Genomic DNA, 18,434 nt, shown 5'->3' with positions numbered 1-18,434 from the left:
GTTATTTCCCATTTTTTTTTTTTTTTTTTCTTTTTTTTTTTTTTGGAGAGGTTTTTGCTATAGGGCGTGTGCGCTCGCCAGAGAAACAGAGAGATAGAAAGCAAGAAATCACTCCCCAGAGGGGATGGCCATGCTGCAATCCCTTCTCCTTCATTCTCCTCTCGGGATCTTGGGCATGCACGCATATGCACCTGGCGTGACTTTAAGCCACTGGGTCCAGGACTTGAACCGCAGTCGACTACGTGGGAGTCCAGTGACATAGCCATTACGCTAACTGCTGTTTCCTATTTGTTTTAATTTTGACCAGAGAGAAAGACCAGAGAGAGAAAGAAAGGGAAAGTGAAAAAGCAAGCCACTAGGTCCGGGACTCAAACTGTGGTCCACCATGTGGAAGTCCAGTGCCTTAATTACCACACCATCTGCTGGGCCCCAGTACTATGTTTAACCCTGTGATTTAATAAATGTCTTCCAGAAGACACTGTCTATTAATTTCTCAGAGGAGTCCATCCCAATTTACATGATATCGGTTTGCTACAGGTATTTTCATATCACTCTAAGACAACAGGAACACACACCTGACACTGAGATGGAGGATCTTTATTTTTAAATTCATAACCATTTTTTTTAAACTACATCTGCCTTTTTGTCCATGTGCCTCCAGGACATCTTCTTGCTGTCCTGAAAATTTGCAATCCAGCAAAAAAATTTTTAAAGAATTATTTATTTTTCATTTTATTTATTCATTCATTTATTTTATTTTGACCAGAGAGAGAGAAAGTAAGTGAGAAAGCAAGCCATCAGATCCAGGACTTGAACCACGGTCGGCCATGTGGGAGTGTCCAGTGCCTTAACCACCACATCATCTGCTGGTCCCCGCAACCCAGCAAAATTTAAATAATGCTGTACTGACTATCCAATTTGAAAAGACATGATTACATTCTTTCTTCCACCTTACTACATGAGGAATAGGAAAAAAATACATTTGTAGTACTTTCAGTTTTAAAAGCATTTTTATATCTAATTCTGAAGGGTAACATAAAGGATGTTGACACTTTATACATTTCAATATTCCTCTCTTTTAAGTCACCAGAGTGTGTTTATAGATAACCACTGTGGGTTCATATGTCTGTGTGTACATGGAACACACACACACAATGCTGTGCTCCCGGGTTTATTTTCCCATGCTGTTTGACTTTATTTCTATCCAGACTACACATATTTTAGTGCTTCAGTAGATTTGCTTTCCTGGGCCATTTATTTTCATAATTTGTTCATTTTTACTATCTCAATAAAATTGTATAAAACTCTTTGTACCTTGTCCTTTTGTTTCTAATTCGCCTGTACGCGTGGGCCAATGGGTTCTAAATCTTATTCTACGCTGCTTTTACAGCCCATCACTGTGCTCTCATATCATTTCCTGCCAGACCTGCACAAGCTGAAACATTTTCCTCATACTAATGCATTCCACTTTTTTTTTTTTTTTTTGAGTGAGAGAGATTTTTGCTACAGGGTGCATGCGATCATGGGAGAGATAGAGAAAGACAGACAGGAAGCAAGAAATCACCCTGCTGGGGGATGGCTACACCATAATTCTTTCTCCTCTCGGGATCTGGGGCACTTATGCGCACATGCCTGACGAGAGTTTAGCTGCTGGTCCAGGATTTGAACCGTGGTTGAGTACGTACATGGGAGTCCAGTGACGTAACCATTATGCCATCTGTTGGAACCTGCATTCTACTTTTTAATCAGCCATTTTCCTTGTTCTGAATGTTTTCATTATGGTCATATCTTTTTTGATCATTGTATATAGCTCTACTACATCATTCTTTTCAATAGCACTCAGAAGACATGATAATGAATGTACCCAAATTAATTAAATCACATTGGTAAACATTTAGAGTGTTGTCATTTTCCCCTGTGTAAACTGTACCACGCATCCCAGACTTGTGGCCTGGCCTACAAGTTGTAGGTTGTTTTGTTTTGAAGCAGCCCAAGAGATTACAATGTGCAGCCAGGATGTAAAAGCACTGCCCTAGACATGTTCACGGTCCCAGTTGTAAGAGCAGAGAAAGCAAACACTAGACTGAACGAAGACGGGGTCTGCAGAGGAACACACTGGGAAGACAGAGGGGGAAAGTAAGGTTATTGGTAGAGGAACAGCTAAAGAGTCAGACACCTTTTCCAGGGCCCTGCAATTTCATGGAAACCCATGCATGTGAAATCCAGGGGCTTTTTCACAGAATGGCCACCACTGCTAAGTGGCAGTTAGGGTGCCCTTGTTCCCTTTATACATAAAACTGAGGAACAGAGGCCCCACTAAATGTTCACACTAGCCTTGGTTTAAGTCACCGTTAGACAAGATTTTACTAAGTCATGAAGATACAGAAAGTTGAACATCTGATGGCTCAGACTCCTGTCTGTATATATGGAATAATTTCACAGGACGTAAAAAAAAACCTGAGAAGAAAAATTGAACAAGGTTAAAAGCAAATCTCTTTCAAATCTCCTCTAGACCTCCATCAATTAAATGTGTATAAAGTAAGGTGCTTATGCAGGTATTTCGCCTTTGAAAGAAAGTAGCTTAAAAGTAAGACAGTTTTGAAATAATCACTTCAAAGGTGCAGGGACAGCAGGTGGTGTGGTGGTTGAGGCACTGGACTCCCCATGACCAAACCGTGGTTGAGTTTGGAATCTGGCAGCTTGCTTTTCCACTTTCTGTCTCTCTCTCTCTCTTTCTCTCTCTCTCTCTGGTGAGTGTACATACCCTCTAGTAAATTGAAATAATAATAATTGTTTTATTAAAATCCCATTAAAAAAAATAACAAATAAATAATTCTTTAAAATTTTTTTTAAAAAAGTACATAGAGCACTTCTAAGCAAGATGAAAGATATAAATTGCATGGTAAAGGCTCAAAATGTGGAAAAGAGTTACCCATACTGACCTATTTGGATGGGTTTTTCCAGACGTAACAATGATAGATCATCATTAGGAGGAAATTGTGAGAAGCCAGGGTGAGTGTATACAGCTTTCACTGGTATCAAATCACTACTTCCTAGGTTCCCGAGGTAACTTCTTCCTATTACCAGCTTGTCTGTGATAGTACTTATCATAAGGGAAAAAAAGGGGGGTGGGGAGAATAGATACCACTTTTCACAAGTCCATAGTAATTTCTGATAATTACCCAAAATATATCCTTTTACATTCTTATTCTATATTAAACATTTATTACCTTGGATTCTTGAAAACATAAGAGTTTCTCGTTAATAACTTCAATGAGCAAAAAAAAAATTTAACGTACCACTTTCTTGCATCAAACGAAACATGAAGATTCATGGTGCCTCAAGATAATAATTCTATGCTTTATTTTAAACATAATACTACACATTATATACTTATATAATGGTTACCGAAAGCTCTCCTGAAAGTTGTATTTATTCTACCCCTTATATAATGTTTCTCAAAGAATTATCTAGGGACCCCATGTGCTAAATCTGACATTGCATTAAAATCGTAGAATCCCAGATGCAACTTAGCAAATCAAAATTCAGCACCAAGATTCTAAAATTCCATTTATGACAAACTCTCCAGATAATTTGGAGCATATTGAAAAGACTAAAAACTGCCTTATTAAGGATGCCTTCTTGATTTATATACTCAAAGGTAAGAAAATGAGGTTGTGATTTTTGAAGGGTCTTACTTGCCAAATTATTTGAGCAGATATTTTTATTATAAAAACTACTTTGGAGATCATCAAAACACTGTATCTAATCATACAGCTATGGGACATGGCATGTGGCCTCAACCATCTTACTACTTCTGGGAAACCAATATTTTAAAAATCAGGGCCACGCTCACAGACGAGTGGTTAAGGCACACAACTGACTGTGGTTCAAATCCAGGCCTTGGTGGCTTGAAAAACACACCAGGTATGGGACCAGCAGGTCCATGATGGTTAAGGCACTGAACTCCCACATGGCTGATTGTGGTTAGAGTTCTGGACATGGTGGCTTGGAAATCATTCTTGGTGTGTCTGTGTGTGTGTGTGCCCCCCAAATCCCATGAATAAAACGGAGAAGGGATGGCAGCATGGCCATCTGCCTCCACAGGGGGTGATTTCTCACTGTCTTTCTCTCTCTCTGTCTCTCATGTGAGTGACTGAGCCCTATTAAAAACCAAACAAAAGCACCAGGTGTGCATGCACGCATACCCAAATCACAGCAGGATGGAGACATAGAGGAAAAGAGATCGCGGCATGGCCATTCCCCATCCTGGAAGGAGGGTGCCTTCTTCTCTCTCTCTCTTTCTCTGTCTCTCTGACAAGTACATACACACTCTGGAAATTAAAAAATATTTTAAATATCAGACTTTTTTAGAGAGATTTTTGCAATAGGATATGTGTGTTTGCCAGGCAGACAGAGACAGAAAGTGAGAAGTCACTACACAAGGAGATAGCCATGCCACAATTCCCTTCTCCTTCGTTTTCCTGTCAAGATTTTGGGCAAAGGGACCAGCAGTAAGCATAATGGCTATGTCGCTGGACTCCCATGTAGTCGACCACGGTTCGCGTCCTGGACCCAGTGGCTTAAAACTCATGCTGGGTGCGTGTGTGCGTGCGTGCCCAAGATCCCGAGAGGAGAATGGAGGAAAAGGGATTGCGGCATGGCCATCCCCCCTGGGGGGTGATTTCTCGCTTTCTGTCTCTTTGTCTCTCTCTGTCTATCTGGTGAGCGCATGAGCCCTATAGCAAAAACCTCTCAAAAAAAAAAAAAAAAATTGGGGGCAAAGGCACACACACATGCCCAGCCTGAGTTTCAAGTCACCCAATCCGTGACTCCAACTGCAGTCATCTGGAGTGGGAGCTCAGCACCTTAACCACCATGCCACCTGTTGGCCCCAAAATATCAGACTTCTAATAAGTTCTGGGGAACTTTTAAGTGGGGACAGAATTTCCAGAGTTTCACTATCACATTGCTGCAAGAGTCTGATGAAATCAAATCCATTTTTTCTTTGAAAGTAAATTCAACATCCTTCAAAACTTCAGATTGCTGGGACAAGTAGGTATGATGATGAGTCAGCAAAGGAGAACACAACAACGAAAGAATCCACAGTTGAGCAATTTCAGTGTTCTAGGTCCTGTGTTCAGTGACTAATGCAACATTGTTAAGATATCATTATCTTCATTTCATAGATGAGGAAAGAAGGGGGAACACTGAGTTACTTATTAAAGAAACACCTGGAAGCAGGAAACAGCTTTTAAAATTAAGTGTGTTGGTGAAGTACAGAAAATTTCATTGTGTTTGTTGTTCATGTTTGTTATTTTAGAAGCTGGGGACTGTATCAGTGGGGGCTTAAAGCTACATGTTTCTCATCATCTGGGGAAAGCAGAGGAAGCCCACCCACCATGAGCACTGGAACAGCCTCAGAGCCATTGCACCACAGACACATACCTGAAGCTGCAGTGCGCGGCTGTGAGGACCCACTGCCTCCCGATCAGGGCGCCTCCACAGTAATGCTGCCCTTGGTGCCACAGGCTGACCAGCCAGGGCCATGACATTGCAGGTGCAGCTCGGCCACCAACCATCCTGGGCTCCCCCAGGATGGCTGGCTGCACATGGACACTTCCTTCAGACTTTTCCATTAGAAATGGGTCAACGACTGGAACTCCACATTTGTCTCCGGTCGGCCAGCTGCCTGTATTAGTTTCTACTGCCTTATCTTAGGAAAGAAACAACAAAACTTTAGATTAGCATGCTTATGAAAGTCTACTATAATCTCACAGTGGAGCTATTATTTCTTTCATAGATTCAGAGTCAGAATTCCTCCTAAGATGGAGACCTTTATCTTTTCCAGTACTTTCTTTTTTTGGGGGGGTAGAGGGCATGATCTCACTGTGTCACAGTGTGCCAGCCCTGGCTTCTTAATCCATTAGGATTACAGTGTGTACAAATGTACCCAGTGTGTTCAGGTTGGCCCGAGAACTGAACCCAGACCTCTCATGCAGCTTCCAGCTTCCCAAGCAATAGCACAGTGTGCTACCATGGTTGGGCCTTGTACTACTTTTAGAATAAGTAGTTCCATAACATTAGCTAAAGTATTAATATATGCATCTTTAGAAAATTCAGAAGGTACACTGACTTTCAAAAAAAAGAAAAATATTGCACCCAATATAAAAGTATTAGACCTTGTTCTTTCTGCAGCATTATTTGTGTTATCTCACCATATTTATCTAGATATTTCGAAATACTTTATACTACACAAATAAGAAATATATACATTAAAGATTTTTTTTATTTATAACACTCTTTTTTTTTTTTTGCAGAAGTTTTCGCTATAGGGCGTGTGTGCTCACCAGACAGACAGAAAGAGACATAGAGATAGAAAGCGAGAAATCACCCCCCAGGGAGGATGGTCACGCTGCAATCCCTTCTCCTCCATTCTCCTCTCGGGATCTTGGGCACGCACGCACATGCGCCCGGCGTGAGATTTAAGCCACCGGGTCCGGGATGTGAACCACGGTCGACTACGTGGGAGTCCAGCGACATAGCCATTACACTAACTGCTGGTTCCCATATAACACTCTTTATTCCATTCTCAGTATTTTTATTTTTAAGGTTTGTTTTTTGTTTGTGTGTTTGTTTTTTGCCATAATGCACATGCATTAGGCAGAGAGAGACAGAAAGAGGGAAAGTGAGAAATCACCTCCCTCAGAGGTGATGGCCATGCTGCAATCCCTTCTCCTCCATTCTCCTCTTGGGATTTTGGGCACATACACACATGCACTTGGTGTGATTTTCCAAGCCATTAGTCCTGGGACTTGAATCACAACCGTGTAGGTGTCCAACACCTTTAACAACATGTTACTTGCTGAGTAGGGATATCTTCCAATATGAAGAAAATTAAGCTTCTTAATACACATATAATTTGGAAAGTAAAAGATATGCTCACTTGTTAAATGCCTTATTGAAGATTTTTACTTTACATCAGAAATTTATTTACAATGAAAAGTTTCTACCATAATGTCTTTGTGTTTGATATAATTGATCACAACTTTTTTACTTTCTTGTCAAATATGTATAAATCTCCTCCTTCTTTTAAATATATGTGCCAAAAAATAAGCAAATTCTTCAAAATTATAACTTTTCTAGATATTAGGAAGAAAACATGCAAAAGTATTTATTCAAAATTATTTTTGCTACCTTAAGTTTAATGGTAGATTTTTTTATTTTAATTTTTTTTCACAGACTTTTGCTATCAGGTGCATGTGCTCACCAGAGAAAAAGAAAATAAGAAATCACCCCCGAGGGACCTGGCCATGCCTCAATCCCTTCTATTTCTTCTAGTGATTTTGGACAGGCATGACACGGGTCCAATGTGAGTGTCAACATACTGGATTTGGACTTGAACCATGGGTAACTATAGGGGAGCCCAGTGCTTCAACGGCTATGCCACCTGCTGGCCCAGTAAGGCTAGATTTTAATCCACAGAATATCTGGTTTCTCTTAGACCTTTGGGCTGTATACATGTATAATAGCAATATTTTATTAATATTCAACTTACAAAAAAGAAATACTTTCAAAAAATGAGGCAGCATTGTTATTTTTACTCTAGAATAAAGGGTCAGCTTAGAGGTGTGATGATGGAAAGAGGCGAGCCTATGATGAGACAGTTAGCACTGTGCATGGAGAGCTGGATCCCACATGGCCCATCGCAAACTGAATCCTGATCCTGATGGCTTGAAAACCATGATGGGCACATTCTCACGTGTGTCCACATCCTGACTGGATGGAGAAATGGAGGAAAAAGATTGTGGCATGACTATACCCTGTAAGGAGGCAATTTCTCTCTCTCTTTCTCTAATGAATGCACATGCCTCCTGGGAGAAAAAATGGAAAGCAAGAAAGGGAGACAGAAAAAGAGTTAATTAAGTGAACCCGTCTTGAACAATGCAAAGTCTCCTCTGTGGGATGATGTGGTTCACTAGTTTACAACTCATATGAAGGATTTTTCAGAGAACCCCATTCATTCCTCTGGCTTAAAAAAGATAAAGTAGGGGACCAGTAGTTGGCGTAATGGCTCTGTCACTGGACTCCCATGTAGTTGACTATGGTTCAAGTCCCGGAACCAGTGGCTTAAACTCAAGCTGGGCACATGTGCATGTATGCCCAAGATCCCGAGAAGAGACTGGAGGAGTATGACTATCCTTGGAGAAGGAACTGTAGCATGGCCATGCTCCTGGGGAGTGAATTCTCATTTTCTGTCTCTCTGTCTCTGTCTTTTTTGTGAGCGCGCGTGCCCTATTGCAAAAAAAAAAAAAAAAAAAAAAAAAAAAAAAAAAAAAAGACAAAGTAACGTGAAGAACTTTCACTGCAGGTTAATAGAATTCTGCCCAGAATAACAATCAAATCAAGAGAGTTTCCTACTAACAGATTCATTGAGTTGTTAAATTTTAGGCACAACTTACTAAATGCTGACTTAAAAGTAGACTGGATAAGCAGAATAATTATATTTATGTCTGTGTTATGCATTTCATGTTTCTTTCAACTCGAAAGCCCTCACTGGATCATTTAAATAGCAGTTGACTGACTTTTGTGTTTATCATTACTTAAGTAAAAATAATACACACACACTCCATCTGACTTTATTACCTCAGATGATCAATTTGGAACTATCGGTCTCATGCCTTAAGGAATAGCTTGAAATGAAAGATACCTGTTTTCAGTATTAGAGCAGTGTCACTACTAATGGCCCTGAACCAATGGTGGGACCAGCAGGTGGCATGATGGTTGAGGTGCAGAACTCCCAGTGGCTGACTGCAGTTCAAGTCCTAGACCTGGAGGCTTGAAAATCACATGAGGTGCATGTGTGTGCATGTTCAGAATCCCAGGAGAAGAATGGAGGAAAAGGGACTACAGCATGGCCATTTCCCCCCCAGTGGGTGATTGCTCACTTTCCCTTTCATTACCTTTCTCTCTGTCTCTCTGCAGTGAGCACATGTGCCCTATGGCAAAAATATAAATGATAACAATAATAACAACAACAACAAAAACAAAAACAATGCTTTCCCAGATTCTACTGTAAAGTGTATGTGGTACCTGCCTTAATACACTTTTTAAAAGTTTATCTGTTTATTTCATGAGTGAGAGATACATAGAAGAATGAGAAAAAGAGAGAGAGAAAGAGAGAGAGAGACCAGATCACAGTCACACATATCCCAGTGTACCTAGGGAAGTCTCCAAAAGTGAACTGTCAACCTTCCCACATTGGTCTGTCTCCCAGAGAGTCTTGCTTTGCTGTTGTACCATCACCGCTCCCCAGTAAACATTAATAAGCATTTTCATACAGCTACTTACCATTGATAGTCAAGGGGCTCCCAATATAGCTTTCCAGTGATTGCTTCTGAATCATCTCTTCCAAGGTAAGTTTAAAACCTCTTTCTCCCACAGACTCATCAGTCTTAAAATGCACAGTCAGGTAAGCACCGCTGGATACCAAAACCAATTCTTCCTTAGAAGCACATACATGAGCTGCAATGGGAGAGAGAACTGATAATTAAAGTGCTTCTCTTGTGCAGACATAACTGAAAGAAGGCAAAGAGATAACATCATGTTCCGAACTGATAATATTAAAAAGGAATGATTTTCAAAAAAGTAAGATCAAGATTTGTAGAATGGAACTCATGACTTGAGTATAGCAGTGAAAGAGTATAGATTTTTAACGGATCAAGTAGAACAGACTGGGTTAGCACTTCCTGTGAAAATGCACACAGCTTCACGGCAATCTGTGATCTTAAAAGTGGGAGAGATTAGGCATGTTGGTGAAGATAAATGGATAGAAAAACTAAAGTGTTGGGACAGGCTGCCCAAATACAAGATACTAGTGACTCTTTACTGACTCAGAAACACAAAAGTTGGCACAAAAACTATCCTAATAGTGACAAAATATTTGCTGTAATTTTTCTGCACGTTTGTTGTAATTAAAATTCTTCCAGGGAGCCAACAGATGGCATAGTGGTTAAGGCACTGGACTCCCATATGGCTGACTACAACTCAAGTCTCAGACCTTGTCACTTGAAACTTAGGTCAGGTACTCCAACCACACAAGGAGAATGGAGAAGAAATTGCAGCATGGTCATGTCCCTGGGGAGCTGATTCCTTGTTTTCTGTCTCTCTGTGTCTCTCCGGCGAGTGCACACACCCTCTAGCAAAACTCTCTCTCTCTACAAAACTTCTCCTGAAATAAAACAGTGATATGCTATTGATGTATCTCCAAGGTAATGTTAACACAGAAATCTAAGAAAGGTGGGGGATAGTTCATCTCCACATTGTTCTTATCCTCAAAGACACTGTGTGGCGAGCTGGAAGAGTCAGGAAACTTTGGGGATGTACAGTGTTAAATAAGGAATTCTGGTAGAGTCAACAAATACCCTGGAAGTTTGAAAATAATGAAAATGGAAAAAAAATGTTACTTAGTCTTCAAAAAGGAGTCTGAAGGGTGTTGGGTGTGGGAGTTTTGGGCTATGGGAGTAAGAGACAGAGAAAACAGAGCCATAGGGAATGCCCAAGGTCACTTACCAGTGGAACATGGCTTAGTGCTAAGAGGTACATATTCCACTCCAGTTGCTGGTTTGGACCTGCTCTGTCATTTATTAACTCTTGGCCAGCCTTAACCCCTCTCTATACCTCAATTTTTGCATGTGTGAAACGGAGATAAAGATAATCCTTACATAGGATTAAATCAATTAGTATTTATAAATTATTATAAATATCTATTAAACAAACGCACCTAAGCAAAATTTAACAAATCATTAAACAGATGGTTTGTGAACACTTGGAGAAGGAATCAGTGGACACGAAGTCAGCATGGCATCCTTTCTATGCCAAATTAAATTAACCTAATTTCAGTTTTTTAAAAGAGCTAATTAGATAGTGACTAGAGGGAATAAGACAAACTTAATGAATCTTGACTTCAGTGAAGCATTTAATAAAGTGTCTAATGATATCCAAATGAACAGATAGAAATGGTAAGTAGGTAATTATGTAACTAGGAAGTTCCACAGCTGACTAAATAACTATATAAGAAATGTCACCCTGGAAGGAAGGTCTCAGTGGTGTATATACAAATGGTTCAATCCTTGGTTCTCTTAAGAACTTAGACAGAAATACAGATGACACATTTATAAGATCTGTAGGTTTGGAGCAAGCCCATGACTTATAGCTAAGTCAGCTGAATCTCACATGGACAACCACGAGGTTCAAGTGCCAGACCCAGCCACTTGTAATAGGCACCAACTGCATGCATGTGTGCCCAAAATCCTGAACGGAAAAATGGAGAAGGGATTGTGGTGTGACATGTACCACAGGGGGTGCTTTCTCACTTTCTCTCTCTCTCTGGAGAATCATACATCTTTTGGTGATTTTTTTTAAGCTGGGTGAGGTAAGGGGCTAGTGTAAATTCAGACTTTGGGGGGTCACTTAGCTCAACCTCTCATCTAACAGAGTTCTTTCTGTTGGGTCATCGGAAAAGTCATGATGTATTTTTTCATGTTTTTTGATGTAAAAATGTCATGACTTTTCCAATGACTCAATAAAATAACCCAATTGATTACCAGCCCTGCAGATATAACAGGAAAGTTAGGAGCTTTTGTAACTGTTCTTCACACTGATTCAAAAGCCATCTATGTGATGACTACCACTGAGTATAGTGGCCAAGAACACAGAGGGCCTGGGTTTAAATCTCACTTTTTCTATAGATTAGCTATGTCACTAAGGGCAATTTATCCAATCCTTATGCAACTAGCTTTCCTCAAATTCAAACCAAGGATAATATAACTCACCTCCCTAAGATTGTTAAGAAAACTAGAAGAGTGAGTTTTAGGACTATGCTTGAATAGTGGTAAATAATAACTACTAGACAATGGTAAGTAGAGTAAGTTTCATGCATGGCCCGAGAGATTCTATATTCGAATTTCATAAATATTTAAAAAGGATGTTGTGATCTTTTTTTTTTTTTTTTTTTTGAGAAGTCTTTTGCTATAGGGCACGTGCGCTTGCCAAAAAGACAGACAGAGACAGAAAGCGAGAAATCACCCCCCCCGGGGGGGGATGGCCACTCTGCAATCCCTTCTCCTCCATTCTCCTCTTGGGATCTTGGGCATATACGCACACATGCCCGGTGTTAGTTTAAGCCACCAGATCCGAGGCTCTAACCACAGTCGACTACATGGAAGTCCAGTGACATAGTCATTACTCCAACCGCTGGTTCCAAGATATTGTGATCTTTTTCTCTTCTCTCTTCTCCAAGGTGTCCACACACTACAGCTTCCTAGTCATTATGCTCCCTGGATGTGTTCCAGTTTGTCAGCATATCCTGGCTTGACCAAGGATAATATTCAAAATATTTAATAACCAGAACAGGCAATAACCAATCACAATGCACATCAACTATGATGCTCTTAGGAGATGGAGCTGGCACATGCCAGCTAAATGCTGACGTTAGATTTGACCATGCAATGGCACCGTGATTTCCTTTGTATTTTAATTCTTTAGTCACTGCTTCATATTTGTAATCATTTGATGCCTCAAGTATTTTATTTCAAACATATCACTTTCTACGTCACCATCTCCTTTCTCTTTCCAACTCTGTTACTATTTCCCTGCTAGGGCCAACTGGTGACATGGAGGTTAAGGCAGCTGGATTCCACATGGCTGATTGTGGTTTGAGTCCCAGGTCCAGCAGCTTGAAGAATGTGCTGAGCACCTGGGTGTGCATGTCCAAAATATCAAGAGGAGAATGAAGGAGAAGGGATTATAGCACAGCCATCTCCCCCATAGGGTGATTTCCCATTTTCTCCCTTTTTGTCTCTTTCCAGCAAGTACACCATCTCTGGCAAATTTTTAAAAGAGAGAGAAAGAGTGATTAAATCTTGCTCTTAGGAAATTTTCCCTGTGGTGTAAGAGACAGATAACAAGTCATGTTAGATGCCAAGAAAAGGCAGAGGGGGGCTATCTAGACCTTGTTTCTTTTTTGGAGAGAGAGAGATTTTTGCTAGGGTGTGTGTGCTCACTGGAGAGACAGAGAGACAGAAAGCAAGAAATACCTTCTAGGAGGGATGGTCACTTCGCAATCCCTTCTTCTCCACTCTCTTCTTGGGATCTTGGGCATACATACACACACACACACACGCCCAGCGCGAGTTTCAAGCCACTGGGTTCAGGACTCAAAGTGCGGTTGACCACGTGGGAGTCCAGCACCTTACCTGCTGGTCTCATAGGCACTGTGACAGAAGAGGCTTAAGATAAGGTAACAGGAATGCTCATCTCTGCCACTCTCTGTGCCCCACCAGCTGCAGCAGCACAATGAACCCCAGTATGAAGCAGGAACAAGAAGAAGCGAAAGAGAATGCCAAGAACAGCTCCGTCCCGAGAAGAACTCTAAGATGATGCAGGCTTCCGCAGCGGGCTCTCTTGTTGGAATAGAAGACAAGTTGTCCAAAAGCTTATCCAAAAGGAAACATCGGAATGACTAGTTACCAGCTAAGACTTTCAGCTCTAGGGCTGTTGCCGGTTCAGAATACAGTGAAAATAAAAATCTCCAAGGTGTCACCCAAGAAGCTTTTGATCTTATGATTAGAGAGAATCTATCTTCTCAGTATTGGAAAGAAGTGGCAGAAAAGTGGAGGAGGCTCTCTATGAAGCACTTCAGGAAAACAAGAAACTTCATGAAGAAATTGAGCAGAAGGACAGTGAAATTGCCCGCTTGAAGGAGGAGAACAAGGAACTGGCACAAGTAGCAGAGCACACGCAGTATGTGGTGGAGGTCATCGAGAGACTGACCGGTGAACCTCTGAACAACTTTGACTCCCCGGATAGTCAAGAATTTGATTCTGAAGAAGAAACTGGCGAGGATTCTGAAGTGGAAGATTCAGAAACTGGCATGCATGCTGAAGAAACCATATCTTCATCTACAGATGCCAAGCCGTGCATATGAAGTTCATTACTATTTGATGTGAGGTATTGACTGCCAAAGTTCACCTCCATTGTAGTTCTTTGTAGCAGAGCGAATAAACTATATAATGCACAGTCTGGAATAAAACTTAGTTTGACTCCTGGGGCCCTATTGTATTAAAATACAAATACTGTGTATTTTAAATCTACAATGTTTTATGTAAATAGTATTTTCCTAGTTGTCAGGCATGGCTTGTGTATATTATAAATAAACTTAAAATTTCAAGAAAAAAAAAAGATAAGGTAACATTTGAACAGGGGTCCACATTATTGAGGAAGTGAGACTGAGGGTACCTTGAGACAACAGATTCAGGAAAGAGTCCCAAGAAAGGTGAGAAAGGCCTCAAAAAGCCACCTTGGCCCTTCTAGCATGTGAGGATGGATCCAGGGAGAATGCCTTTTCCAATGAAATGCCCTCTCCAGACGCTGAACCTTCCAACACCTGGACTTTAGACTTTTCAGCCTGCAAAGTTGTAAGAAATAAATATTTGCTGCATGTAAGTGACCCAGTTTATGGTATTTGTTACAGCATCCCAAAAAGGCTAAAACAAGATAAAAGCCTTTATGGGTTTTAGAGTGGCAGTGGGTTTCTATATCCAATAATTCAAAAATCCTTATGGAAATTATACGTGTCATTGAAATAAAGTTGTATGACCTCTCAAACAAATGTGTATTTCCTCACATCACATCACATTAGGAGTTGGCCCTGTGGCCTGGTAGTTAAAGGAGCTGGATTTCACATGGCCAACCGCAGTTCAAATCCGAGCCCTAGCAGCTTGAAAAACATGCCAGGCACACATGACTTGTGCTCAAAATCCCAATGGGATGGGGAAATGTAAGACGAGGGAATTACAGCATGACCATGCCCAGTGGAGGGGGTGCTTTATCCCTTTTCCTCTCTCTCTGTGTCTCACTGGCAAATTGAAAAAGAAAGAAAAAAAAAAAAGATATGAGTTGTCTGATTTGTAATCCTATGACATCTCTGAAATTTAATTAATCAGAACTTTTAAAAAAGAATTATGTTACCAGATTGGAGAATATTAAAGAATGAGAAAGAGAAAAGTAGTCCTGACATCCAGACATGGCTCTGAAGCTCGCTGCTAGACCATATTGCTCTGTTGGATATAAACAAGATCACAGAGTATCAACATCAGACAGGACACTGTGAGTTCCTGACCAAGGGAGACAGAAACAAGGCCAGGTGCAACCACCAAAATACCAAACATCCCCCGTTCTTGGCTAAAAGAGGGAGTGTTACCTCTTCACCAAGCACAGTTTTATCTTCACCCTAGTCAGATCTCTCTACGATTGGGATAGCCAAAATCGCCCCGATTCCTGACAGCAACCAATCCATAACAAAGTCTATTTTCTGAGACCCTGTCCAAAATTATCCAAAGCCCAAAGCCTATCGTAGCTCCTTCCTAATACCCTTTTACTGGGACACCTCATGATTTTCTACAGTGTTGTGTTCTCTCTCTCTCTCTGTAATGAGTAATAAATCCAATTTGATCAACTACACATATGTTCCCAGGGTCTTTGACTAAACAGAATTGACAAGAGTAAAGGTTTCAGAATCGTGTGCTACAGAGACATGTTACTTTAAGGAGAAGGAAGAACTTGAGCATTTGTATCTTCCCCTCCCCTACACTCTAATTGCTTTAGAATCCTTTAGAGGGATCAAAGTCACTGATAAAAAAGCTGGGTAACTTTAGAACTTTAACACAAAACACTAAATTTGTTGGTGTTATAAATCTGGGAGCATTACAGGAGACGGTCAAAGTCTCTGGAAATATTAGATAGCAACAAAAACTCTTCTCTTGCTCTTTGTGATAAATGGATTGCGACAGCACCTAACAGATTAGAACAAGATAAAAGGGTAGAGTGGCAGAACTGGAAGACAGGGGAAGATGATGCAATATTGGATTACAAAATCTTTGGAAAAGTTTCCTGGTATGAGTGAAGTCTCAGAACAGACTATTACCAGATATCAAGCATGAATGTCATGCATGATGGATACCACGTGGTTAAAGATTATTCAAGATAATTGACCTTTCCCCCTTTTAAATTTACACAAGGCCTAAAACAAGCCATGCCTGTGAGGATGAGCCATGACACTGCTAACAATGAGGAAAAAATAAATTAAAAAGAGTTCAATCAAGTTACCTAAAAATGAACTTCAGAAAATGAAAGTTCTTAAAACATATGACCTTTGCAGGAAAACAAAATTAGTGTTTCCTAACAGCAAAATGAGATAGAACTCACTGGATTAAAGACCAACAGCTAGGGTTACGGGGTCAAGATCCATGTGGGGTCTCACACTCATCACAATCCAGGACACTCCAGGATTGTGATGCAGAATCTGATGAGAAGACACTTAGAACAAATGACATTATTTCCAAGACAGATGCTGGTCATGTTTTCTATGTATGTACCTTATATGAATACTTCCTGCCACTTAAGACAGGCCATTTGAGAAAGATCAATTTACCAAGTAATCTTGATTGCTGATCTGGTCCATCATAAATATTGACATAATCCCATTCACAGTTCCAAGATTCTTCTGTTATGAAGTCTTTAATCACTGCCTTTATTTTATTTCCTGACATGGAATGAAAAGTCCAAGTGCAATTCAGCATGTTAGGATAAAAGTTAGGGTAGTGGAGAGAGGTGATCTCAACAAAACTAACTGGAATCAAATCCAATACCGGACAACCTGAGGCAAAAAGAAAAGAAATTATCATAATAATCCAGTTGGGTTACTTCTTGGATCTAGTTGTAACGTCTATAACTAGGTCACTGAAAAACTGGAGTGTAATTTTATTAATTTCTATCGCTGTTTCTCTGTAGCCATAGTTCCTTACGTGTATTGACACAAGGTTTGAAAGACTTTTGTTCTGAAAAACTGACCCCACCCTGTCCTTCCCCAAAACACTGAAGTGCTTTGACCTTACCTCATGGCCTATGAACCACTAATCACTCCAGTGTCAACCCACTGAATCACCCCATATCTATATTTGAATGTAGTCTTGGTGCTCATATTTAATACATGATCTTATTTAAGTTTCATAATTATGAGAAATAGGTAGAATCATTTTGAGCATATAGATGAATAAACTGACACTTGACATTTGACAGATGTGTTCCAAGACTTTTTAAACTTCCCTAAGTTTGCAAGTGTTACAGTAAGCTCTCATTTCCCCCACAAACACAGTAAAAGATAGCGTCAATGCCAAGGAACTTGAGTGGGGAACAAGGCAAGCAGGTTGACAAGTGGATCTCGGTGCTTGGTTAGACTAACTCTCCAGATAAATTACATATTCTTTTTTTGATTTTTGCCATAAGGTGCAGGTACTCACTGGAAAGAGACAGAGAAAGGAAAAGTGAGAAATCATCCCACCGGAGGGGGACTGCTTCTCCTCCATTGTCTCCTTGGGATTTGGGGCATGCATGCACAAGTGCCAGGCATGTTTGCAAGCTGCCAGGTCTGGACTTGAACCGCAGAGCTGGCCATGTGGGATCTAGTGCCTTAACCATTATGCCACCTGCTGGCCCTTAAATCATATATATATATATTTTTTTTTGTAAGAGATTTTTTTGCTTAGGGTGCACATGCTCACCAGAGAGACAGTGAAAAGTCATTCCCCCCAGAGGGGATAGCCATGCTGCAATCCCTTTTCCTTGGGATTTTGGGCATGCATGCACTTGCCTGGTATGAGTTTTAAGTTGCCGGGTCTGGGACTCAAACAATGGTTGACTATGTGAGAACCCAGTGATGTAACTATTACGCCATCTGCTGTTCCCAAATCACATATTCTTAAAGTCTGGCTTTACACTATATAAAATTCTAATTATGAACATTTATAAGGTAAGGAAATTTGGACTCTTAGATAATGGAAACTAGGATATTAAGGGTCACAGGGCCAGAAAGCTACTATACCAAAAAAAAAAAAAATCAATTTAGTAACATTTGGGCCTACTTTAAATATTCTTGCTATTATCAAAGCTAAAATTGAGACCATCCCAAAATGATTTACTTCATCACTATCACTGTAATTATCACAATGCAATGATTCAATGAAGAAAAATAGCACATAGTCAAAAAGCAATAAAATGAAGAATGGCAATGAAAAGACTCAAATAGCTAGAAGGAGTCCCTAAAGCAAAGAAGATGTCGTTTTCTTCTGTTCATGAAGTAAGGAGCTACAGCTACACATTCACTCTCCGCTGCCTAGTTTGCCCCAAGTCTGATACTAAGAAAATTAATGAGCTCATATTTCATTATATAGCAACTGTTATCAGGTCATCTGAAAGGTTTTTTTTTTTGGAGAGGTTTTTGCTATAGGGTGTGTGCGCTCGCCAGAAAGAGAGAGACAGAGACAGAGACAGAAAGCAAGAAACCAGGAACAGCAGGTGGTGTAATGGCTATCTCG

General features: G+C 40.4%; 1 protein-coding gene and 1 pseudogene across 1 annotated transcript in view; one reads left to right on the top strand and one right to left on the bottom strand.

Moving 5' to 3' along the window:
- The window catches only part of OVCH1 (ovochymase 1), a 109,217-nt gene that overhangs the window by 3,750 nt on the left and 87,033 nt on the right, over positions 1–18,434 (bottom strand). The window contains 4 exon segments of the mRNA XM_027771127.1: positions 2,943–3,103; positions 5,449–5,716; positions 9,352–9,525; positions 16,493–16,717. Of these exon segments, the coding sequence (XP_027626928.1) occupies positions 2,943–3,103; positions 5,449–5,716; positions 9,352–9,525; positions 16,493–16,717 (828 nt within the window).
- On the top strand, positions 13,357–13,987 carry LOC102481180 (geminin-like; annotated as a pseudogene).

Source organism: Tupaia chinensis, unplaced genomic scaffold (genome assembly GCF_000334495.1).
Source record: "Tupaia chinensis unplaced genomic scaffold, TupChi_1.0 Scaffold000028_1, whole genome shotgun sequence".
NCBI lineage: Eukaryota > Metazoa > Chordata > Mammalia > Scandentia > Tupaiidae > Tupaia > Tupaia belangeri.
This window is presented reverse-complemented; position numbering and strand designations above follow the sequence as displayed.